Below are 25,792 nucleotides of genomic sequence, written 5' to 3'. Positions count from 1 at the left end.
AACACTTCCTTCCTTCGCATTTCAATTGAGGTTTGGCCACTTACTCTTCACTTTTAGAACAGCTACAAAACTCTGCTCTCACTACTCTGCTCTCACGGTTTTCCCGGAGGGCAGCTGGGTCAGGTACCAAGCTGGCGGGGGAGTCCCTCAGCCTCCTGTGGGGCCCTGCTCCTTGCTCCCCTTACTCCGAGGGGCCTGTGAGGATATCTAGTAAAGGCCTTGCCAGTCCCAATTTTTTTTTTTTCAGTGATGGAGTGGAAGGTTCTCTAGCGCAGTACGAGGTAAAAATTTCATTACAGTTCTTGACAGAATTTTCTGTTTTCAAGTCAAACCTGCTAGGATTAATGGAAAATGCACAGTCCCCCTGGTAGAAATTTTAGTACATGTCAAATCCCATTATGCCAAATGCCACTAATTCAAAGTCCCTTGGGTAAATGGAGATTTCCAGGTCTCCGTTAATGACCTGCTAATTTCAAGTAATATTCCTCTGAACAAAAGCCAGTAAAACCAAGGCCGGTTCCTTCAGGTCAGTTGTAAAGGGAATGTTCTTCATAGATTCCATTCCTCAGAATTTGGACAGAGCCATTTAAATTTATGTATTGGTAGATTAAGAATGACCTGAGGCGACAGGTCTGTTTCTCAGCCTAGACCAACGCTTCCCAAAGGTTCTAAAGGACTGACTGGGGAGGCAGAGGAAGCTGGCCCCAGCCGCCCTGGCTGTGGAGGGCTGAGGGATCACTGCTTCAGGGCCCTCAACACACCCCTTTCTGGCACTCGGGCTGGGGGGCTCGCCTCCTGTTCTGAGTCGGAGGACTCTGATGCTCTGCTGTCCGTCCATGAGGTCAGGAGGCAGAGCAGCTGGGAAGTGTAATGGGGGTGGTGGCCGCACAGCGCAGGCAAGAACCGGGGGGTCTTCTCTTCGAATCATCTCACGGCAGAGTTCAAAGTGAACAACTTCGAATCAGAGAACACAGCTTTTGTGACGTCATTATCTGATTTCTTTGAAAGGTCTCCATGCTTAAGTTCGTAGGAAAACCGAGGTAAATAATGACAAATTCACCAATAGATTAAATTATTTAAGAAAGGCCTTTTCTCAAGTGCAGATTTCCATTAAGACTATTAAAACTGAGTTGGGGGGGCAGGTGGTTACTTCACTGAGAATCTCCCACTTCCCTTTAATGTGCCAGGCCTACCCCGTACAAGGAACATGGAGCCTTGATAACCATGAGTACCCACACCAGGTTCTAACTTCTAACTGCTACCTAAGCGCAAACAGGTATCACAGTGAAACTCCCCTTTGATCTTCTACTCTCTCTAGCCACCGGCCACGCTGAAGGCTCAGTTACTGCAGCTTTGCTAGATAAACTATTTGGGCAGCCCAGAGAGTGGAAAATCTGAGCCTCATGACAAGGTGTTAGATTCTGAGAGGTAGAGAAGAGCTATCAGATCGCATGCCTTCGCCCAGCACCAGACCCCTCAGGGGGAAAGCCTGTCACACACACCAACACCTCACTGGTCACCAGGTGCGAGCTGGAGACCAGAGAGGCCGTGAGACTAGCAGCCGTGCCTGGAGAGAGGCAGCTTCTCGTAGGGCTTCAGAAGGCTCTCTTAGTAAGTCTAATCCAGCTAAATCCCACAACCGGTAAATTATTTACTGTCATCTACTCGAGCTCTGCTCTGAGGCTCTAAGTGGTGGGAACTGATCCCCAAACTTGTCTCTTGGCATCCGGCCCACGGGGTGGGCGGCCACATGGAGACGGCTGTGATGTGATGAAGGGAGAGAGGAAGGGAGCGCGCTTGGAGGGAGGGGAGTTTCCGTGGACTCAGCGTGTGCTGGGTGAGGCAGAAATTGGGGGGTGTTTCCCTCACTCCCCTCTAGTTGGAGGAGGAGGGCTTTCTTTGTTGGGCAAGGGAACCCGAAGGGCCCTCCCTTACCTCTTCCGTGACTAGCTCCCCAGCCTTGGGCAGAAAACACTGGCTTACCGACCTATGAAAGTTCCTCTGTAGCTACTTTGGTGCTGCCCTCACCACACACTGTAATTTTATTTTGGACTTTTTTTTTTTTTTAAATCACGACAGCGGAGGCACAGGCCCAAGCCGGGACACTACAGCTCACCACTTCAGAGGCAAGTGAGACCTACCCACAGAGTATATTAAGTATCCCAGCTTGAGGCTAGCCTTTTTTGACCAGAATAGATTAATTCACTGAGAAGGAAGCATTTCTGTTATTCCTAAACCCCCCACTAGCTGCAGCCAGTCTGCGGTGCATGGCTCACTTGCTCCCTCCCTCACTCCAGGGAAAACGTCCTGATTCACCTGGTAGAGGCCCAATTTGTTGGGAGTCCACATGGCATTACCAAGAGTGGCCGTGGAGACGGAGGGTGTGGCTGCTGCTGGGGAATCTAGCACTGCTTCACACTTCAGGCAGTGGCCCGAAAAGAAGGGGATCAGAGAGGCGAGCTCGGACATCCTGCCCGTGGTATTCACGACAGAGAAGTCATGTCTAGGAGGGAACATGGAGTATGACAGTGGCACGGAGCTCCCATCCTCGCTCAGCACAGACTCCAGGGTGCAGGAGGAAAGGGGGTGTCTGGGGAATGGATCTGGTAAATGTGGCAAAACCTTACTACCAAGTCTGCAGGCTAAACAGAATGTTCCCCAAAGCCACTGTTTGCTCAAAACTGTGGGGGAGGCTCATCCAAGAGCCTTGGCAGCATCTCTCGGCCAGCCGACACTTCCTTGCTGACTTGGGGCGATGTGGCTGGGCATGGCAGCTAAAGACTCCCTTTGATTTTTCGAGTACCTCCTAACACTCCACAGTGTCCCCACGAGGGCAAAACAGAGGCAAGAAGGCCCACCAGACCCATAAACATTTGGGGGAAATGTGTTTTTCCTACCCTGGAACTTTGAATTGTTCAGTCTCCCCACAGCCTGATTGTTTCCAGGCTGGGAGCCCTGCAGGGTGGGTGACAGGAGAGGAAAAGCCCAGGCTCTTGTCCTGGTGGAGGTCTGACCTGGGCAAGTCACTTCCCCTCACATCCATGCCTGGGTTCGTAGAGCAAATAAGGTGACACACGTGAAAACGCTCTGCCAACACTCAAGTGTTCTTTAAATACATTTTTACTAACTGGGTTGTTAGTGTTTCTCATAGAGGAAGAAACTGAGGAAGGAATATTTTGATTTCATTGAGCGTGGGTTTCAAACAATAGGATAATAGCACTAACGTCAATTAGACACTTAATTGCATTTAGCAGTTTTAAACACTGTTTCTGGGGATGAATTAAATGGTGATAAATCTATGCTTTCCCAGGTGAGGGGACTCGATTGGCCCTGCTCCTCCTCTCGTCTTCCTGCCACACATCAAGTAGTTCCAGGACGGGACATTTTGAGGTGGGCCAGGGATTAAGTGGGACACAGAGCGTTCCGAGAGGGAAGGAAGCTGGTTTGAGCCAGCTCTGAGATGCCCACCGGGAGCTAACCCGTCTGAGGAGCACAAAAATGGGCACACAGCTCAGGGCGTGCTGCTGGAGGCGGCGCTCCTGGGGGCCCTGGGTCAGGCCAGAGGTTGCAGGTGAGGTCACTGCACACCCAGGAGGGGTTTATGTCATCCACAGAACTCCTGAGTTTTGGGAAATGACAAGAATGGCAGAAAGACTGCGCACCCACTGAGGTTTTACAGACAGACTAAAAGATTCCCTTGCATGGATGAGGGTGTATGAGGCGTGACTGCAGCAGAGATCAAAGTTTTAGGACTTTCTAGCCTGGTCAACAATAGGCGCCATATTAAAAAGTGTGACACCACAAAGGGAGGATCATGGCTCCTCCTGTAACGGATTTCTACCCTCAGGCACAATTTTATACAGTGGCGACCGGGTGCTGGGTGAGGGCGTCTCTGGGTGGGAAGAGAACAGACTGGTTGGAATGGACGTAGCCACAGGCCAGTCAGCTCAGGTCTCCTCTGCTGAGCACCTGTCAACTCCGAAAGGAGCTTGCATGGAGGGACGGAAGCTCTTCTGCCCAGAGTAGAGGGCACAGCATGAGCGGTGCTGTTTACCAAACAATGGACCCTATGCCTGGCCCATGACGGACCACTATTATTACCTCTAGTAATGTTATTACCAGCCCCAATTTACAAAGGAGAAACCCAGGTTTAGAGAAGGTAAGAACACACCTGAGGGCATAAAAAAAGGACCTGGACACCCTAGCCTGGGTCTGCTGGCTCCTCTGGAATGTGGTCCACTCCCACGCCTTCCCCTGGCCTTCTGAAGCCCTCCTTTACCCCGCAGTTCCATCCCACATCATAAGCTCCCAGTTTCCAGGCATCATCACAGAATGTTATGACTTAAACAATCTCTAGTAACTTAACCTGAGCTGGTAACATCTTACTGCTTCCTCCCAGAGCCTCAGCTGGCTGTGCTGCGAGTTGAGGGCTGTGGCTAGAACTGCACACTGGAGAGAGGACAAATCCTTTCAAGCTCATCTTTTCTGACCTCTGCTCTCCCTGCTTCGGGGCACTTTGATCTCCGGGAGATGCACACTCCTTCCGATGCGTGGCAGGCAGGCTGCCAAGCAATACAGTTTTAAATTCTTTTGCAAACAAATAAACAAAAGATACCCTTGAAAATCCTGCTCTGCAAAATCTCAGCTCTGAAGCTTCCTTTTTATAGAGTTTTCCAAAGCAACTTATTTTTCGAACATTTTTGTATTTGGAAATATCCATAGCAATCTTCCCTTCTGACTATACCATCTGGCTGCTTGACAAACGGTAATTACTCTGAGTCAGGCTGAGCCGGCACTCTTGGAAAAATAAAAGGCGAAAGTGGGCTCCTCACTGAAAGTTTACATGACATTTGCACGTTGCTCAAGCACTTCTCAAACAAAGGCCAGTGTCCGCAGTATTTGGTCGGGCAGGAGACGGTGCCTCAGAAGGCCGGCCCGTTACTCACTTTCACCAGTGAACGGCCTAGGCTGCCGTCCTTGTGTCGACATCCCCAAGCGCAGGGCGCCTCTGTTGGCACGACGCTCTTTCGGGGAGCCACCCTGAGGGCAGATGGGGTTTATATCGGAAGCAAGGGAGGGCGGAGCGTGGGCATTTGTGCAGGTGGGCCCCCCACCGGGCAGGGCCTGGGATGGCCCCTCACAGCTGTGCAAGGGCTCTGGGAGCGAGGCCCCGTGCCAGCGCCTCACGGGTGCAGGGTGGGAAGCAGAGTGAGTGCCTCACTGGCCCCCCTGAGCCTCAGCCTTGTCTGCAGAAAGGATGTAAACTTCACAACCCCCCCAACCAACCCATCCAGCGCGGGTCCCCCGCAACCCCTTACCGAGCAGGCTGATGCCCAGCCGGGACAGGCCCTGCCGGAGCCCCTCGCCCAGGCTCTCGGGGAGCTGCCGCCGCCACTCCTCCTGCCGGTTGTAGTGCTCCTCGTCTAGCGAGAGGCGGTCCATGTTCCGCGCCAGGCTTGTGGCCAGGTTGGTGATGGAGGTGAGGGTACCTGAGGGCACAAGAGCACATGGGTTGGCCTTCTGGTCAGCTATCCGGTGGAGCCCCCAGGAGTGGTCCCCGGGGGGGGGGCAGTGGAAGCACATCTGTGCCTTCTGGACATGCCCAGGTGGTAAGTGATGGGGGCTTCCTCTGGGCAGCTTGAAGCAACAGCCTTAAGGAAATGAGGTGAAGGGGCGCCTGGATGGTGCAGTCGGTGGAGCATGTGGCTCTTGATCTTGGGGTTGTGAGTTTGAGCCCCAGGTTGGGTGTAGAGGTTACTAAAACTTAAATCTTTAAAAAAACGAGGTGAAGATTAACACTTGGCTTGTAAGGGTGATGGCACAGCTCAAAAGAGGGTAGGACAAGAATCTCTGTTGCCAGAAAAATGCCCAGAGTTTCAGATGAAACTACCATCCACTATCGTGGGATCATCAAGGCGTGGCCAGCACAGTTCTGAAGTCCTCCTTGAGGCCCAGTGTTGAAGGTTAAACTTTGCTCTGATTTTAAAGGTTAAGGTTATGTTGCTGAATCTGAGACAGACTGTAAAGAAACAGTTCTACTTAGGAATAAAATGTATTCCCTCCTTAGAGCCAAGGGCGACACTAAACTTTATCATTTGACATTCTGAGGAACTAATGATCGGGCCACAGTCAAGACGTGGTTTTTTTTTTTTTTTTTTTTTTGAAGATTTTATTTATTTATTTGACACAGACACAGTGAGAGAGGGAACACAAGCAGGGGGAGTGGAAGAGGGAGAAGCAGGCTTCCCGCTGAGCAGGGAGCCCGATGCGGGGCTCGATCCCAGGACCCCGGGATCACGACCCGAGCTGAAGGCAGACGCCTAATGTCTGAGCCACCCAGGTGCCCCAAGACGTGCAGTTTTGATTCTCAGGATGTGAGCTGAAGAAAGTGAGGGAATAAATCATATGAAAGCCATGATTTTGTCTGGTTTTCCTAAGAAAGGCTATCTCAGCATCTTGCTCAAAACAGTCCCCAACCTCTCTAGCAAGTCTGCAGAGATCTCAGTGAGGCAAGACTGAAAGACACCAATGGACAGATCCTGAAACTGACGAATGAACTCCTCCGTTAGTGGACACCTAGTTCCAAGAAGACACAGAAGATTTTTGCAGCTGCATCTTTACCAGCAATCTAAAAAGAAAAAGTCCATGCATACCCACAGGCACCAAAAAACAAAACAGATTTTTGCTAAGAGAAGGAGAGAACAAGTGTAAAAAAACATTCAGTGAGTCACTATACTAAAATTACCACGGGGTTCAACTTAGCAGGTGTTGGGTGTCTTATTTGAAAATAAAAACAACAGAACCACAAAGATTCAAGTGTCAGGAGTGAGAAATCCACCAGTGACTCATCCATGAGTTCCTTCGGCTCTCAGCTCACAGGCCTCCCGGATGGCTGGGGCCTGCGGGAGTGAGCCTGTGCTGTCCACACAACTCGGCTTATGCTCTTGCGCTCTCCTGCCAGCCCCCCTCTACAAAGGATGGGTGCTCATATTTCAAGCTCCTCTTCTTTTGAGCCTTCCAGAGACTTCTATAACCTGCCCACTCATCACAGAGTTGCAGCGCTGTTGACATTAAAAAGCCTTTTATGGGGGAGAAGCCCTTTGCCCTGTTTTCCCTGCCTCCTGCTGAGAAGAAAAGGGGACTCAGATGGCCCTTGTTAGTTCCCGAGTCACTGCCAACCTGACCAAAATATCGTCAAACACACACAGATAAAACGAAAACATGCCCCTTCATGTGGGCAGCAGTGTGGCTTCTGTGCCTGACGGACCGCCTGGGCCACAAGATGGCACTGTTGCCGTGGCCTGCTAGCCGAGAGCTGGCTGTTCTACCTCCAAAGCTGCTTCCACGTCAAAACGTATCCACATCCTTCCAGAAGTTATGACAACTGTATCTACATTAAAAAAAAAAAAATGATGAGGCAACACAGTGTAGGGTTTCTGATGGTTAGCAGAAGTCCCGAACACCTTTAATATTTCTGTATTTATCACATGGAATAACAGTTGAGCCAATCTTTGTTTTCCCAATGGGAGGTTTAAAATTCTGAAGTTTCTGAAACATTTTCACACACTGCAGGCAAATAGTGATCTGTTTAAAACATAAGACATTCTATGGGAGCTCTGTTACAAATCCAACATTTCACTGCAACTACCAGGCCCAACAAAAGTAGAGGCACACTTCACGCACTGAAAACTTCAACGTGTTCTTTAAAAAATAAAAAATAAGGGAAGGAATGAAAAGGAGGCATTATGGAAAGGAACCAAAACAGCTACCTTTGGAAATGTGCTTTACGAAGGATGTTGTCCCTCTGGAAACTCCACTCACAAAGGCTCCGGGGCCTCTGGTCAGCCCCTCGTATGGAAGCCTAAAGAAGTCGGCGATTCCGTTCCCGATGCTTCGCACCAAACTCGCGGGGCTGCCGAGGATTTCCAGAGATCCAACCACCCAGCCTGTGAGGGACCAAAGGGAAGGGGTTACTGAAACCTTAAATACAGCACTTTCAACATTTGGGAAAAGTGACCCATTTTCCCTGCAGTTCATTTTTCACACTGGAATTGAGAATGTAATAAGCTCCTCTGGAGCAAAATATGGGAAATAACTCATTCACTGTGAATTCATAAATGGCAAACTTTCATACTTTATAAATCAAAGTGATCCTTTTGGCAGCCTCGCAAACAGCTTTACTCTGATTTTCTTGCCCGAGCCTCCCGTATTCCTGCTAAAAGGGACCTGTGTGCAAGGCGACACACACTCCCTGCCGCCCCCACCCCAAGGAAAGGCGGTCTCTTAGGGTGCAGGTGTGTTTGCAGGCTGGGAAGTTATCTTTAAAACCACCTCAGGGCAGCGGAGGCACAGGGGCGGGGGGCGGGGGGGAGGAGGAGGCCAGATGCTAAATGGGGTGTCGCAAAGGAGATGCAAAGTTCTGACAAGGATGGAGGAGTTATTTTTAATCTTTCCCAATCCTACCAAGCTGAGTGCTTCCCTTTGGAACAGAGCTGGAGCCAGACAAACGTCTCCCCTTCAACCCCAGCTTCAGTTGTGTAAACATCGGTGACACGGACATACTGATTAGGTTAGCGAGAGGGGAGTGTTCCCTTCCAGTGTCCCGGGAGGGGAGCTTTGGATCTGGTTTCCCATTCGAGTGGGGTGGGGGGGCGGGGGGGGTGGACGACGACTTGCCAGGGGCTGGCCCGCTCAGGGGCCTGATTGTGGTGTCTGCTGCCTCGTGGGAATGTGGCTGTGGTGTGAACTCTAGCAGTGGCTTCCCTTCACCTTCCTCCCTGGGGAGGGGCTCGGCGTGCTCGCCTGGGTTGTGGGGCGCTGGAGGTGCAGGCAAGGCCAAGGGCTAAGCGCAGGGTTCCAGACCGGCTACTTCCTCCGGGAACCACGGACCGCCCCCAGCCTGGGGCTGAGAGCGCTCTCATGGGGCGGCTGTGGGGCCAGGGCTCATGGGGGAGCCAATCCTGCCTCAGCAGCAGATTCTTGTTAGACAAGCCTGGGGCAGACTCTCAGTCAAGTCACTGATCCCAGAGGCTCAGGAAGATGTGGCTACAAGAAGCAAGGCAGAGCCCTGTAGGCCCAGCCCCATAGAGAGAGGGACAGTCTTAAATTTGGAGCCCACTCCTCTTGTCTGGAACAGCACGAGGGTAACACTAGGGAGTCACTGCCAGAGATAAGGACTATAAAGGGCCAGCTTCTGGGTACAAGACATTCAGCTTATTTAATGTGCCCAGCAACCGTCCAAGTGAAGTACTATTACCTCCCTAATTTACATAGATGCAGAGGGGCTAATGACTGAGCCTCCCCCTGGGGTCAGGGATAGCAGGCAGAGGGGACTGAGGCGAATCTGCCATGGTGGTACCCCGTCTCCACTTCTACGTCTTCCAGGCAGGATGAGGGGGCAAGTGTGGCTCAACTGTTCACAATCTCCCGCTGCTTAGAGGTGGGGGCTGGGTCTCTCACCCAGCCCACCCACCCTCTGTGAGCCCAGGCTGCAGTGAGGAGGCAGGGTATCACGGAAGGCTGTGGAATATGGTTCCTTGGAGGGCTCTCTCTGTAGGTAAAGAAACAGCAGATTCCCTTTGGCCTGGAAGAGTTATAAGGCTCTACCTGCAGGCAGCAAATTGGTCCAGAAACATCTTAATTCTCCTTCTCTCCACCGATTTCACACACAAATAAGGAAAGGAGAGTAAGCTATTGCCGAGCAAAGACCATCTACACAGACTAGTGTAGCAGGGCCCAGCATGAAGGGACACCGCCCAGCCTCACTGTCTGGCCACCCCCCAGCCACTGGAAGGCGGATGCGGTCTCCTGGATCAGGAGCACTGCCTGACGGGAGGGCTATGTGTGGACCCGAGCTATTTCTCAGTGGCATTTGAGCTAGCCAGGGAAGGGCAGTAAGTATCTGAGGACACTCTTTCTTTATTTTCCTCCAAAAGCAAATATATCTTTTGCTTATTTGTTTGGAAATTTTGTTGAGAAAGAGGGTCTGTCTGACTTCCCATCATATTGAGACTTGGGTGTAGAGGGGCCCAAGGAAATCAGAAGCCCACATGCTTTCCTTCGAATAAGGCTACTCATTTCTAATTACTGTTTATTTTTAAAACCTTTTCAAGGTGAATCCACAAACTTCCCTAGAAATGAGGTCAGGGTATTTCGACCATCCCGGGCAGGAACCTTCTAGTCAAGTTCAATGGGTGAATCCTGCCCCACGTGCAATACAGATGCAACTTGCTCATCCCCAGGCCAACCCTCCCCCTTTCTCTACAAGAACGCTAGTACGTTCTCTTGAATGCTCTTCTACTGGGGCGTCCATAACCTCCTACCATCTTCCCATTTTGTCTGTAGGCTTTTAGTGACAGAATTCCCAACAGGCTCTAAAAACGGCCCTCTGTATTAGAATTTCTTGTCCCAGCATATAATGAGGTTGGGACAACAGCTTAGAGGATTTTTAGGTGGATTACAAAAAATCCAAACACAATGTTCTTGTGAAAGCTCATTAAGAACAAAAACAAAACAGAGAGAGAGCGTTTTTAGCACACAGGCTGCAGGGACATGGCTCCTTGGTGCCACAGTTGGGAGTTTCTCTGCCAGCTCATTACCTACATGGATGGCCCCCACACCTCAGCATTATGTGGTGGCCTTGTGGGAGGCTTAGTCCTTTCCAGGCCCCAGATCAGAGCCCAGGAACTTATGTGCCTGCTTCTCATGTTAAAAGCAAAAACTGCCTGAAAGGTTAAGTTTCTGGAATTGTTTATAAATAGACCCATCTATTAAAATTGAAATGTTAACTGCTTATTTTTAAACGATTTCTTAGCAAGAGAGAAATATTTTCTTCATTGTTGTGCAAGCTATCAAAATAATAGTCTCAGCAGGGCCCTCCCCTGATCTTGTCATTTTCAGTTAGGACTTCTGGGTAACCTTATTAACTCTATGAATTTCATTATGGAGAAAATGTAATCTCACCAGTTTGGAAACAACAGGGGTCATTTACTGCTACAATGTTAGCTTGTATGGGAATGCTTTCACAAGTACAACCGTATACATGTTCTTTCCTGTGTTACTCTCGGAAACGAAGACTGTCACGTTCTTTGCTAGAAAGAACCCGCAAGACCAACTCTGGTTGGTGTTTGTTGCTTGAATTCAGCTTGTATGGGAATGCTTTCACCAACTACAACCGTATACACGTTCTTTCCTGTGTTACTCTCGGAAACGAAGACTGTCACGTTCTTTGCTAGAAAGAACCCATGAGACCAACTCTGGTTGGTGTTTGTTGCTTGAATTCATGGGCACATAAGGGGCTGGATAATCACACTGAAACCGTGTTGGAGTGAATTTAGGCGAGGAACGTGTGTTTCGATGCCCGTTACCATAGAATATTCTGAGACCACTCTGTCCCCTACACTCCACTCCACCATTAGCCCAGTACTCACCATCCGACCCGCTGTACACATATTCAAACCACCCCCTGCAGACCATCTCAGGTCTCTGGAGAAGCTGAGACTCCAACCACTCTCTTTTTGCTGTCTAGACAGGCTGGGCCACACTGGATAGGTACAAGGCTCTTTATGCATCTTACGAGCACACAAATCCTCTGACTTTCTCACCTACAGCTATTCATGGACTGTAATGAAGGAAGCTAACAAGCTACCACTGGATTTCTTTTAGGCCCCAGGGCTGAGGCCTGACTGCACTTCATGCTAACACCGAGCCTTGTACCTGCAGAGAGCTTCAAGAAGGCGTCCGCTACATGGAATTAACATTCTAAGGTACATAACAGCAAATATCAAAGCTCCTATTTGCTTGAGTGTTTATTGAGAGCCAGGCGCTTTTATCTGATCCTCTCAGAGATCTTAAAACCCATTTTATTGACGAGGAAATGGAGACTCGGTGGGGGGGGGGTTCAATGACTTACCCGCAGTGGCAGAGTGCGGATGTCAATCCAGTGCTAACTGCAAAGCCCACGCTCCTCCCCTCCCGCCACATTGCTCCCCTAGGTCTAGAGGTTGATGAGCACCCCCTGAAGCAGTTCCTTCTGGCCCAGGCTCTAGCCCACCCCGGACCCTCAGCGTGTGGACTCACCTGCTCTGAAGAGCGCGCCCGCGGCATAGTGCATCGCCAGGGCATGGACCAGCTGCCTGGCTGTGGTGAAGATGGGGCCGCGTTCAAACACCGAGAAGGACAGTGGCGTGTGGTCGGACGCTATGTACAGCTTGAGGGAGGCGTGGATGCTGACGAGGAGACTCACTGGCTGGATCACCAGTTTCCGCAACTTTACGGGATGCACCAGGGCCCTGGCGTGCTGGCTGACCTGCACGGGCAACCCCTGCGGGCCCCCCGCGGCTCTGGCGGGGTGGGCGGCCAGGCAGCCGTCGGGAAGGTAGGTCTCGAACAGCGTTTTGATGTAGTAAACGAACGTATCTTCCACGTATAACCGGGCGGGTTTCAATTCAAAACGGAGCTCGTTAATATCCTCGAAGAAGCTGCTCCTGCCCTCGGTTAGGGTGAGGCAGAGTTTGATAAAACAGTTCTCCTTGTATTCCTCCAGATCTCTGCCGGATACAAGGAGGCTCTGCATTTTGGAACACTGCCCAGGTTCTGTTTTTTCTCCCTGGCAGACCAGGACGGCAAAGTGGAAATTGGACTTGTTGTACAGCTGGTTGTCCACCTGCAGGTCCCCACAGTAGACCTCCACACAGTGAAGCTGGAGGGGGGCTGCAGCAGCCTCTTCCCCGGGCAGGCCACCATCCATGGGGGCCACGTGCAGAAAAACACTGTCCAGTGTGAGTCTCAGGAGCTCAGACGATACTTTGTGGTGGGTGAGGTCATCGAACACCACCAGGCTCAACTGAGTGATGAATGCTTTCAGTGTCACAATCTTCTCCAGAGTTCTGGAGGCGAAAGGGAGAAGAACGTCAGTCTCCCCCTGCTCTTCTTTTTCTTTCTTTCCTTTTCTTCTCTCCTTCCTTCCCTCCCTCCCACCTTTTTCCTTCCTTCCTCCCTCCCTTCACTTCTTCCTTCCCCTGCCCTCAACAGTGCCTTATTACACACCTCCTGATATTCCATCAGATTCTCGTAAGAAACAAATAAGAAGTCAACTTTCAGTTCATGGTGTCTGGACAGAACCGGTCACATTCCCACAGGAGCCCTGGGAAATGTTCCCCGTGGGACTACTACAAGTTCTTGTCATGTTCTGTATGTGCTTCCCTTCTCAACACCAGAGTTTTACTCCAAAGTTCTAGTGTTTGTGCACTAATTCTCTATCACGATCATCTCGGCCGTGGGCTCTACTCCCCCACCATTTCCAGAGCTGACCTGCTGTGCTCCTGCCTCGGGCCAAGCCCTCCATGGTGCCCGAAATCTTCCAGCGCTGCCCTGCTCCGGGGCATCACTCCAGCCTCCCTCTCCTCCAACCTCGTTTTTTTTCTTCATGACTAACGGCCTACCGCTGGATTTCTTATAGGCCCGGGGGCTGAGGCGTGGGGCTAGTAGCCCTCTGGCTCTTCCTCAGTTTTCTGCCCACCCCCCGTAAAAACTTCTACACGCACTGTCTGCTGGCGGCCTTCCATTCCCTCTTCCCCTTGCTCCAAGCAGCCTTCTGTCCCCACGGTCCACCACAGCCACTCTCACCAAGTGACTTCCTCGTCACTCAGCCTTTCACTGACGGCCCTTTGCTCTGTGGCTCACTTGACCTACCGAGGTATTTCACCTTGGCGCTAACTCCTCCTGTCTGGAAACATTCCCTCTGCCTGTCTTCTCCTGGCTCTCCTACTCGTGGTCCCCCAGCCAAAGTCGCCGTGTGACCTCCTCCCCGTCTCCCTGACCCCCGCAGACTCAGGCGCCCAAGCCTCAGCCCCTGCAGACCTCATCCAGCCCCATGGCCTCCTACGTCGTCCCTGTGCTGAGGACTCCCAGTCGCATCGTCAGCTCAGAGCTACCCGACTGCAGCCTCCGCTGTCTAAACGCCTCCCCACATACTCACTAGTCTCAACTTGTCATGACCGCCATCGAACTCCAGATCTGACCCCCACCCCCAAGCTACATCTGGTCTCTCCTATCTCAGTTACCGGCAACCACATCCCATCCCTTGTTAGAGCACACATCTGGGAGTCCTCCTTGACACTTCTACTTTCAACTCTTACCCAGTGCCTCAGGGAAATCCCACTGGTTTTTTCTTAGAAAGCACATCTAGAATCTGACCATTTCCTCCCGCTTCCAATGAGCCCACCACAGTCTAGGCCACTGGCATCTCTAGCGCGAATCACTGTAACAGTCTCTTAACTAGTCTCCCTGCTTCCACCCTTGCTTCTCTGTGGTCTACTTCAATGAGGCAGCCAACGATTTTCTAAAAATTCAGGTCAGATCATGTCACTTCTTCACTCAAGTGAAGTGATCCAGTGATTTCCCCACTTCGTTCAGAATCACAGCTAGGCCCTACACAAGTCCCTCTCTCCTGGCCCTCACCTCTCTGACCCCAGATGCTACGACTTTCCCTTTCGCCCACTCTGGCCCACATTGGCCTCTCCCCTGCTCCTCCAACGTGCCAGGCGCGCTACCTCAGACCTTTGAACCGGCTGTGCCCCCTGTCGGGAAAGCTTTCCCACCAGATAGCCACATTATTAACCCCCTTGCAGCTTTTGAGCCTTTGCTCAAATGTCAGCTTCGCGGTGAGGCTTACCTATACTGGTTTTAAAAATTACTCTCTCTGTGGCCTGGCATTCCTGGTCTTTCTACCCAGCTGTCTCTATCCCCGCAGAAAGCCAACCTTCTACCATACCACAGATTTTCCTTTTTTATTATGTTTATTCTCTGTCTTCTGTTCATCTATGAGAATGTGATCATTTTCTCAAAAGAAGGGATTTTGGTCTTTTTGGTCACTGTTGTGTCCCCATCCCTAGAATAGCACCTGGCATCCAGTAAGCACTTGAAAAATATTTGAATAAATGAATTGAGGGAATATTAGTAAATATCTGTCCCTTTCCTATTTCTACCAGTGAATGTATAATTTGTATCTACTATGATTAATAAAGCACTATTAATGCCCTAGACAAATATTTATGAAATTGTTGTATAGGCTTGAAAGTTTGTGTTATGTAATTTTATATTAAGTCTCCAATTTTGTTATGCTGTTGATTTTTTACAAACACTCTTGGGCAAAGAAAACATTCTACCCAACCTCGTCTGAAACATTTTAAGTTCAAATTAATAATAATTTGGCAGGTCGAAATTAATAATTTCTTAACCATATGTGAAAAGCAAGGAACTTTTTTAGAAAAGGGCTTATACAAATGTATGGAAGTTGATATTATTATTTTACATTTTAAATAAAATTTTAATAAACTTCTGATGCTAAACTAAATTCTTCTTGTAGAAAATTAAAAGGCAGAAAATTATTAGACGATCACTTATAACCCCTGCATCTATTAAAAATTTGGTTCTTTTGAGTTTTAATTCTAGGAATGTTTTCTGTGCATGTGTGTATTAGCATGTGTGAGCAGAGAAGTATTTATGTGTGTGTGTGGGTATTTGTGTGTGTATGATACAGGACTGGTCATATTTGTATATTCAATTTTATATTCTGTTTGCTTTATCTTAGATTTATCACATGCATTTTTCTATTCCACTAAAATCCTGTAAACCTTTTTTCTGTGGATATACCATTTATGTATCATCCATTCCCCTACTGCTGGGCATTTGTGCTCTAAATATTTTGCCACTCTAAGTAGCAATATGATAAATCTCCCTCTATCTTAGCCCACTTCTCTCACCACTGCTTTAACCCTTAAACCCTGAGAATTCTTAAAAGTGGAGTTTCCAAGGGGCGCCTGGGTGGTTCAGTCGGTTGAGCGTCCGCCTTCGGCTCAGGTCATGATCTCAGGGTCCTGGGATCGAGCGCCCATGTCAGGGTTCCTGCTCAGCGGGGAGTCTGCTTCTCCCTCTGCCTCTGCCCCTCCCCCAGGCTCATGCACGCACGCGCTCTCTCGAATAAGTAAATAAAATCTTAAAAAAGAAAACAAAAGTGGAGTTTCCAAGCCAAAGGGATTTTCTTTTTTTCTTAAGTAGGCTCCACACCTAGCGTGGAGCCAGCCCAGCATGGAGCCAAATGCGGGGCTTAAATTCACGACCCTGAGATCAAGACCTGAGCTGAGATCAAGAGTCGGATGCCTAACTGACTGAGCTACCCGGCATCCCCAAGCCAAAGGGATTTTAAAGCTCTAAATACATGTTGCTCAAGTGCTTGCCAGAAAATGGCAACAGTTTACACTTCCACTTGAACTGTATATGATGGCACATCATTGTTACTTTGGTAATATCTTACTTAAATTTGCATTTCTTTGATTACTTATATTTTCTCTTCTTAGAATTTCCTGGTCATGCGTGTGCCTCTTCTTTTAGAAAGAGGGGCTAGCTTCATACTATTCCTACTGGATTATAGGAGTTCCTTTAAATTATGCATATTAACTCTTTGGTTCATGAGTGTAAGACCTGATGGCAACACTCTACATAAGAGGTGAGTTTGTTTTTGATGTGGCTCTAATTGCTAAGTCAGATTACTAATTACTAGGTTGTCAACTGGATACAGAAGTATTAATCTGCATTTCATGCTAATGCTAATATATAATTCTAAGATGCATGTCTTAGTTTGTAAATAAGTTTGTTAAACTTACCACTGGAAGAGGTACCAAAGAAGATAATATATTGCTACTTTTTATAGGTATGATTTAATGCTAATGACCATATCCTTATGGATTACATAATAATTCACCAAAAGCTGTAATGCATATATAGAGATGATAAAGAATAGTAAATAGCAGGTTTATGACTTTATAGCGGGAAAGCTTACCATACTGTCACTGGGATAATAATTAATCCTACCTATTGGTAGCGGTTAAACTAGGTCCCACTTTTCCTTCTGGGGCCACAGTGATGAAGACCGTGCCACACTGGAGGACAATGTCCACATATACATAGCCAAAGCCAGTCAGGAACACAACCTGCAAGAAGAATATTCAAAATCTGATTAAAAAGAAGTAAGAAACACTACTGAAATGGTTGCCTTCAAATGTCTTAAGTTCTGATTCGATACCACAAACACTTGCTGGTTATATTTCTTTATATCTATGTGTGTAGGCTATTCAGCTGACTTGAAAAAAAAAACAAAAAAGAAAGATCAAATCCAGATTTTTCAATATCCACCTGTAAGGTTCATAGCAAAAAACAACGATGGATGACAGGGCATGAGTGTCTTCATTCTCTGCTTCTTTGGAATTGGCAAATAGCTCTGTGTGGGCTGGAGCCCAGCCATGGGCCGGCTTTATGTGTGCATATGAATCTCTGTAGAAAATAATCCCCTGAAACGCAGGACTTGAAATGCAACATGCAAAAAACCTTCAGACTCTTGAGTGTTGACTTACTACCATGAAGATGCCCTTCTATCCCGGGGACACAGAAACGTACCAGAAAACCTACCATGCCATAATCCTCTCAAGGCCCCTCAGTCCCTCACGTAACTTGTAACAATAATGTCACATAACTTCATTTGCTTGGAGTCAAAATGGATTTTTCTTCCATGGGAAGGTGGACTAAGCCCCAGAAAACTTCCATCTCAGAAGCCAGGTGCCAGGCCAACAGGTACAGATGTCCTTTTAGCATTAAATAGGTTGCTTAGATGGATAAATATTTGAAAACAGAACTGTTTTTTTTTATTTAATAATTTTTTATTGTTATGTTAATCACCATACATTACATCATTAGTTTTGGATGTAGTCTTCCATGATTCATTGTTTGTGCATAACACCCAGTGCTCCACGCAGAATGTGCCCTCTTTAATACCCATCACCAGGCTAACCCATCCCCCCACCCCCCTCCCCTCTAGAACCCTCAGTTTTTCAGAGTCCATCGTCTCTCATGGTTCGTCTCCCCCTCTGACTTACTCCCCTTCATTTTCCCCCCCTTGCTATCTTCTTCTTTTTCTTTTTTCTTAACATATGTTGCATTATTTGTTTCAGAAGTACAGATCTGTGATTCAACAGTCTTGTACAATTCACAGTGCTCACCATAGCACATACCCTCCCCAATGTCTATCACCCAGCCCCCCAATCCCTCCCACCCCCCACCACTCCAGCAACCCTCCAGAACAGAACTGTTTGAAAAACAACTCCAAGAACATCATGTTCACAGCCAGCACTACCTGAGAGTAGGGGCAAGAACCTCCTATGTTTGGGAATGTTGATTTTGATAACTTGCAGTAACAGTTCAGTCCAAGTCTGGGCCCTTTATTATTGTTAGGACTGTAAATAAAAGAAGGCTGAAAATTCCTGGATGAAGGAACAGAGCTAGGTGTCTGCCTGACAGGGAATGAATGTACTCTAATTCTGACCGTATGCGGAGGAACCGGAGAGAGAGTACACAGAACCGCAGGAGGGAATCACAGGCTCAAACTGGAACGTGACTTCAATGTCACGGGGCTTCTTTTGTGCATGAGGGTGCCTCCTTCAGAAATCCTGACCGTGTGCAGCGCCCCGGGCCATGCGGCTGGCCATCACGTCTCCCGCTCAGCTCCCACAGTGGGGTGGCCCTCAGATGCTCCCGCTCCGCGGGCCCCTCCCCTAGTGCCTTCTCTTCCGTCCCACGGCCACTGCTTTAGCTTAGGCCCTTGTCTGCCACTTGGCATCCCTGCGCCCCTCCCCCATACGGGTCCTTTCCAGATCCTGTGTAGCTTTGCACATACTCCTTAAGGATACCTTTCTCCATGAAGGTACTCTCTAGCTTTCTTATTCCTTTCCTCAGCTTGATCCTTACTCTGACGTCCCTAAAGTACTTTAACCATATTTCTGTCTGGTCACAAATCTGTATTGTTTGCAGCACAGTCACCTGTTTATACACCTGACCCAATGACTAGATTGTCAGTTTGACGGCAGGAGTAGAGTCTGTTCTCTATGGACGTGTTTCCCAAATGGATTGTTTTGCAAAAATATGTTTCTAAAGACCCTGCATCCTGAATTTGCCTTATCTGTTCTATGGTAAAAACTGAACTTGGGGCGCCTGGGTGGCTCAGTCAGTTAAGCGTCTGCCTTCGGCTCACGTCATGATCCTGGAGTCCTGGGATCGAGCCCTACGTCGGGCTCCCTGCTCAGCTGAAAGCCTGCTTCTCTCTCTGCCTCTCACCCAACTCGTGCTCACCCTCTCTCTCAGAAATATAAATAAAACCTTTAAAAAAAAAACTGAACTTGATTAGGACAAAATCTGGAATGGCTCCGCTCATGAATCTAAAAAAAACCAGGTATTATTTCAGAAACATTCACATTAATTATTTTGTATGACATACAAAGTAAGTCAAATGCTTTTTTAAAAAAGATTTGAGAGAGAGAATGCATGATGTGAGAGGGGGAAGGGCAGAGGGACAGGGACAGACACAGACTCCCTGCTGGGCGTGGAGCCTGCAGTGGGGCTTGGCGTGGGGCTCCATCCCACGACCCCGAGATCATGACCTGAGCAGAAATCAAGAGTGGGATGCTCAACTGATTGAGTCACCCAGGCGCCCCAAGTCAATTGCTTTTTTTCTAGGCTTATAGATGTGGGATTATTCATTTGGCACAAACCTTTCTAAGGCCCTGTGCTCCCTTCCCATCTGTATTTCCCTCTCTCAGTGACGGTAACTTCAGTGCATGTCCCGGGGTTTTAGGAGAGAACTATCAACCCTCAAAGGAGGGAAGGAGAGGATCAAAAAGGGAAATATTTATTGCTGTGTTCAAACTCAAAAGTCATCCTTAGGCATTATGAAATGAGGAAGGATACTAGTTCCTTCCACGATAGTAAAGATAGGTCAAGCTGATGTTTTCTGTTAACTGCCCAAGGAACTCTGAAACAAGCAAGTGGACCTAAATCTTCAAGGTACTTCTTCTCGTCAAAAATCTGGACTCTGGAGAATAATTTTGCTGGGTGTTCCTTTCACTCACCACTAGAATGGAAGAAACATGGACTTTTAGTTCACGTCTCTTTTCACAGGTAGAGAAACAGCTCACAATGCCAAGCATTTTGTACAGTGGCAACTCTAGGAATTAGGGAGTTAGGTATCTAACTGCCAGAGAAATTAGGCACCTGCACCTAGGTTCCCACAGAAGTTTTAAAATTAATCCTTATTTTGTTCTGATGGTTTGGTCATTTAGTCATTCAACCAATTATCTGATACTTAAAGTGCACCTACAAAAAGCAAGGCACTGTATTAGGGATGGGGAAGATCCTTCTTTTTAAAGATTTATTTATTTATTTTGGAGAGAGAGAGAGAGAGAGAGAGCACACAAGGTGGGGGAGCAGACTCCCCGCTGAGTAGGGGGCCTGATGCGGGGCTTGATCTCATGACCCCGAGATCATCACACGACCCCAAGATCATGACCTGAGCAGAAATCAAGAGTCAGATGCTTAACCGACTGAGCCACCCAGGTGCCCCAGGGACCAAGAAGATCTAGTCATACCCTCAAACTGCTCTCAGCTTAGCTGGTGAAAAAGCCAAGTACACAAACGATGAGGTAACAACTAATAGTTCCAGGGCAGAGATGAATAATGTGCTTCTCCCTCTTCATATATTAATCATCATGATCTCTGTATAACTCACGAGGGCAATGGTTTTGTGCCCATTTTCTTCAGTACTTATAACAAATACCTGGTATGCAATCAAGATCTGAATGGATATCATCTCAACATGGCTCCTGTGGTAGAGACTTCTAGTGTCCCCCCATACCTATCTCCTTCCAGGCACAGAACAGGAGTATACTCCTCACCCCCTTGTGGTTTAGGTATGGCCACGTGACTAAGTTCTGGTCAAAGAGCTAAAGACAGAATTGACAAGTGTTACTTCTGAGCCAAAGCATAAAAGAGCCAGTCTTCTTCCCCTGCTGCAGAGGCCGAATACAGGCTTTATGTTCTAGATCAGTGGCAGGACAAATCCAATCCATGGCCTGTTAATTGTAAATAAAGTTTTATGGGGATAATAGCTATGCTCACTTATTTACATATTGTCTCTAAAGCCTAAAGTGCTTACTGAAGAAAAAGAAGCAACTTTTTGAAGAAAAAGCTGGCTGACTCCTGGTCTAGCTGGTTGTGGCAGATTGTTATACAGGCAAGAAGCGGCACACCCAGCTTCCAGGCCCTTGCTTGGTCCCTTCTACTGATCCAGAGCTTGGCTGTGACTGCCATCAGCTGATGGAGTATCAGCAAACACGAGGCAAGAAGCCTGATAAAGCTTGCTTCCTGGGGTTTGCCCTCCTGCCAACCATGTGAGGGAGTCTGGTGTAGCCTCCCTACAGAGGAAAGACCACATGGTGAGAGAGATGCCCAGACTTTCCAGCTGAAATCCTCCCTCTGCCAACTTGCAACCGAATGTGGCTGCATGAGTGATCCCAGGCTCATCCTGCAGAAAAATCACCCAAACAAACCTTCAGACTCATGAGACATTAATCATTTTCAAGCCTCTAGGTTTTGGGGTGGCTTTTTACAGTGGGGCAGACAGAAGGTGATGGAGACTCCACCAACCTGCATCCCTGAGTGACCATGTAGAACAGAGCTCCCTGGGCACAAAGCATGAGCAAGAAGTAAATGCTAGGATTCTGAGAGGCAGCATAACCTAGCTTATACTAACTAATACAATACAGATATTGGTACTAGAAGTAGGGTTCCAGCAAAAACCTAAAATAGGAGTCCTTGGATTAATGGTCAGGCAGTAGGAATTGATATTGAAAGATATTAAAGCGGCAGTTCATGTTATGAAGTAGCAAGACATTTAGTAAGACTGTTGTCTGGGATTACCTGATTATAGGCAGATTATAAACCTAATCCATTTGTGCCTCCGGAAGATGAGGTTTGGAAACAAAACATTAGTGTGTGTTGGCTGCTATTGGCTGTCTCTGGCAATGTATTTTGAAGAAGAGATGAGCTCAGGAAAGAATTGGCCAGTTTGCAAATAAAAATGAAAGAGAATTGAGAGATTCTAGAAATTCAGGGCCTTGTGCAAGGCTAGAAATGCTTTTAAACCTCAAACATCAAGAGACCAAAGTTTCGTGACTATGAAGGCAGATTAATACTCTGCCCTAGGGTTACATATAGGCATCACACTCACTGTTAAAACCACTCAATTGTTAAAGTGACTCAGAAGAAAGTTTAGCTTAAAAGTGTAAGTTTGCCACAGAAGCTCTCTTAAATCTAGAGAGAGGCAAAGAAGATAGCACAGAAATAGGCCTTGAAAGGGACTATGGGTGTGGTTGTCCGTTCACAAGTTCTCTGGAGCCAGACAGCTCCTGAGAAATGAATACTGCCCAATAAACTCACAAGCCTGGACTAAAAGAGACTGTGATTGCTTGAGACTCAATAATACGAGCTTCCGATGTGACAGAGGAAGATCTCTTGAGGGTAGGTCCAGGGACTAGAAGAAAAATGGTAAGAAAGCAGTTCCAAGAGTAGAAACAGGGCTCAGAGACTAGACCTTGCTCCCGGGTAGAAACCCCACAATTACGTGCTCAGAAAATTTTCCGAATTGTCATGGATGAGGGGCTGCCATTATGTCTCTCATTCTTCCCCTTCCAATTCTGGAGGGGTTATAATGGTTATGCTATCTTGTAAAATGGGGGGAAGGGAGGAGGACTTGAGCCCACAGTCCTCCAGATGAAAGGAGTCACGTGCAGACTCAGAGAGTCGCTCCGAAGTACTGGATTTCCAGTGGGATGTGGTGACTGGGTAGAACGCCGGGGGGGGGGTGCGATTTGTTTGTTCCACGTGTGGGAGAAGGGACGATGACTGACTGATGACCGAGGGGGATTTTCTGTTGTTGTTGCCGAGCTGTCTGTTACTGCCCAGTGAGCTAGCCAGTCCTGATCGGCACCGGCATCGGGTGTTTGTTCTTTCTTCACTTCATACTGGTGTGGGGGGGGCGTGGGGGGCTGTGGGGCAACACATCGTAGATCTGCTGCTCTGACCACCAAACCCTTGGAGGATACCCTGTGTTCTGCCCCTTCTACCTGGGTCGGAGCACCCTGATCAGGAAGGCTCCCTCCTGCGTGTGCGATGGAGCACTGCCCCAGGTCTATGTCCTGCCCTCCACTTACTATGTTCAGTCATTGACTACAATTGTAAGAAACACTTTAATATAATTTGTGCTTTTCTAACACATCCAGTTATCCTTATTAAAATGATTGCTCATTAGATTTCTGTCCAGCAAACAGTATTTTAAAAAATGATACCAATTTAACTTTACCAAGTTGACAGGTTACAAGGGCACACAGGAAATGAAAGGATGAATCCCTGAAAAGTCTCTCCTCCCCCGTCCCCTTCTTTTTCCCTGCAGGCTCTACGAGGCAGTCCAGGCACAATGTGGAGGGAGTCAGAAAGCACCCCAGCACTGCAGCTGAGGTAGACTTCAATAAGAGGTATGACCACGCTCCCCTCCTCCAGTATCTTACTGATTTCCTCCTCACCTGGGCCACAGCAGACCCAGGATACACCTTGCTGCGCTTCCTCCCTTCCCGGTTCTCTTTCTTTTGCTTGACTCCGGGTGCTCCCACCTCAGGTTTTTACTTTCTTTCTGTGATGAGTGATTTTGTGTCAGCCTGACTGGCCAGAGGGTGCCCAGGTTAAGCATTATTTATGGATGTGTCTGTGAGGATGTTTCTGGATGGGATTAGCATTTGAATCAGTGGCCTCTGTAGACTGCCTTTTCCAATGCGTGTGTGGGGGGCAACATCGAGTCTGTAGAGGGCCTGAACAGAACAAAAGGCAGAGGAAGGAATCACTCTGCCCCCCTTTCCCCCTGCCTCACTGCTGAGCTAGGACATCTCATTTCACCTTCTCCTGGTGAATTTATACCATCAGCTCCCTTGGTTCTCAGGCCTTTGGACCCGCACTGAATTACACCTATGGTTTTCCTGGGTCTCCAGCTTGCGGGTGGCGGATACTCAGCCTCCATTAATAGATCTGCAGATAAGTCCATCAGCCATTCTATTTGTTCTGACCTTTGGCTAACATTCATTTTTCATAAAAATTTTTCTCCCTATTTTGGGAAGGAATAAATTGAAAAGGTACTACTTCTACCTCTAGATGGAGTGGCCTGTAAGAAAATATCTGAAGAAGGAAAACCATGATATGGACGAGGTCAAGACTTAGGCTTTGAAGGGAAGAAGAGATTTGCGTGTGTGCTATGGACCTGACCCCTCACCTGTAGAGGGAATACAGGAGTGAGATGCAGCCTGTTTGGTCTCAGGTGGTGGTCTGTTTTAAGCAGTCTAGTGGCCTGGGGAGCCTCTTCTGGGCTGGACTCTGTGTTTTAGTAATCACTTGGGTGGTAGTTGTGGAGATAGAGTTGGAGGTGATGAGGCTGACAACAGACAGGTCCTCTGAGGGGCTATTGCCAAACTCTGGGAGAGGGATGATGGATAAAAGCCCTGATGGAGACCATGGTCACAGAGAGAAGGGGCAGATCCAGAGACATTTTTGAGGAATTTCTGCCAGAAGCTGGTGATTTACAGGATGTGTGTGGGGGGTGGGGGGAGAGGGAAAGGAAGGCACTGGGGTGCAGTAGGAAAGATATAGGCTCAGAAACTGGACAGTTGGGAGTTTGGATCCCAGGCCACTTGCTTTGTGCAAGGTGACCTCCCTGGGCTTTAGGTAGCATCTACCTTCAAGGGATGTGGCAGGGACTAATGATAATATTTGTAGAGTGCTTGACATAAAGCAGGAATTCAATACAAATTTACAGAAATATTATTTAAGGTTTTTATACTGGGGAGTAGCAACTCTAAGAGAGCTGGCTTGGGGAATGGAAAATGATCACTTTGGTTTCAGACATGCTGGGTTTGAAGAGCTTGTGAGTTTCAGGCGGAGATGTCTGGTGGTTGGTGAAGAACACCGACTTGGAGGTCAGGAGAGATGCAGGGGCCAGAGACAGATCTGAGAGTGACTGGATGATGGTAGCAAAAGCAATGACATTCGATCTCCTAGACAGTCAAAGAAGGGAGACGAATTTCCAAAATGATCAATTTCTAAAATGAGAAAAGGTTGGATAAGGGCGAAAACAAAACAGCGATACTCTGGGTGTAATTATTCCCTCTGTATAGCTGCCGAAAAATATTTAGGGAAATCCTTACTCCCAAGTGTCTTTAAGAGCAGGTGTGACTCAGCTGGAACAAACTGTAAACACACAGAAGACTCTAGACCAGGGCACTGGGTTGATGTTTTAAAGTGGGTACCAACTTGCTCATATCTGTTCTGGCCTTGATATGGGATATAGGGGAGGGCGAGTGAAGTAAGCAAAAAGTCAAAATGTCTTTACTGCACGTTTTATAAATCAGATACTCCCTTGGGTTGGTAACTTTTTTTCTATGTTAAGATTCCTGGATGGAGGCTAAAGGTATGTTGGAAAATGCCTACATGCTCTTTAAGCATTAGTGCTCAGGGTTATTACCTCTGTCTTATCTGCACCAATTGAACTGATTACATACTTGAGTCCTGGTTAATCAGGGCACTTAGCAAAGTGTCTTATGATAATCTTGTAAATAAGATAAGAAACATCCTATATAGTATGGCTTAAAAAAAGCTTTCAGATGCATTTTCTTATTTAAGAAATGTGGGCTAGATGACCACGCACTTTGATGCGTTAGTGGCTGCCTGAAGTCACGCATTAGGCAGGTATCTAGCGATTCACCATAGCACAGAGACCTTGGACTTGTCCTGTTGGACATACTTATTAATGACTTGGACGAACACGTAGAACGCATGCTTACCACATCTATAGATGACATAAAGCGACCAA

The 25,792-nt window shown here is 47.9% G+C and overlaps 1 protein-coding gene across 3 annotated transcripts in view; it reads right to left on the bottom strand.

The window, feature by feature from the left end:
• The window catches only part of VPS13B (vacuolar protein sorting 13 homolog B), a 752,513-nt gene that overhangs the window by 8,123 nt on the left and 718,598 nt on the right, over positions 1-25,792 (bottom strand). For all 3 annotated transcript variants that reach the window (XM_027594446.2, XM_027594522.2, XM_027594354.2), the window contains exons 55-58: positions 16,873-16,991; positions 12,079-12,887; positions 7,770-7,946; positions 5,319-5,489 (exon numbers count right to left, since the gene is read on the bottom strand). In XM_027594446.2, coding sequence (XP_027450247.2) covers positions 5,319-5,489; positions 7,770-7,946; positions 12,079-12,887; positions 16,873-16,991 — 1,276 coding nt within the window. The remainder of the gene's footprint in view (positions 1-5,318; positions 5,490-7,769; positions 7,947-12,078; positions 12,888-16,872; positions 16,992-25,792) is intronic.

The sequence above is a fragment of the Zalophus californianus genome, chromosome 4 (genome assembly GCF_009762305.2).
Source record: "Zalophus californianus isolate mZalCal1 chromosome 4, mZalCal1.pri.v2, whole genome shotgun sequence".
In the NCBI taxonomy this organism is placed as follows: domain Eukaryota; kingdom Metazoa; phylum Chordata; class Mammalia; order Carnivora; family Otariidae; genus Zalophus; species Zalophus californianus.
The sequence above is the reverse complement of the archived record's forward strand: the minus strand, read 5'-3'. Positions and strand labels throughout refer to the sequence as shown.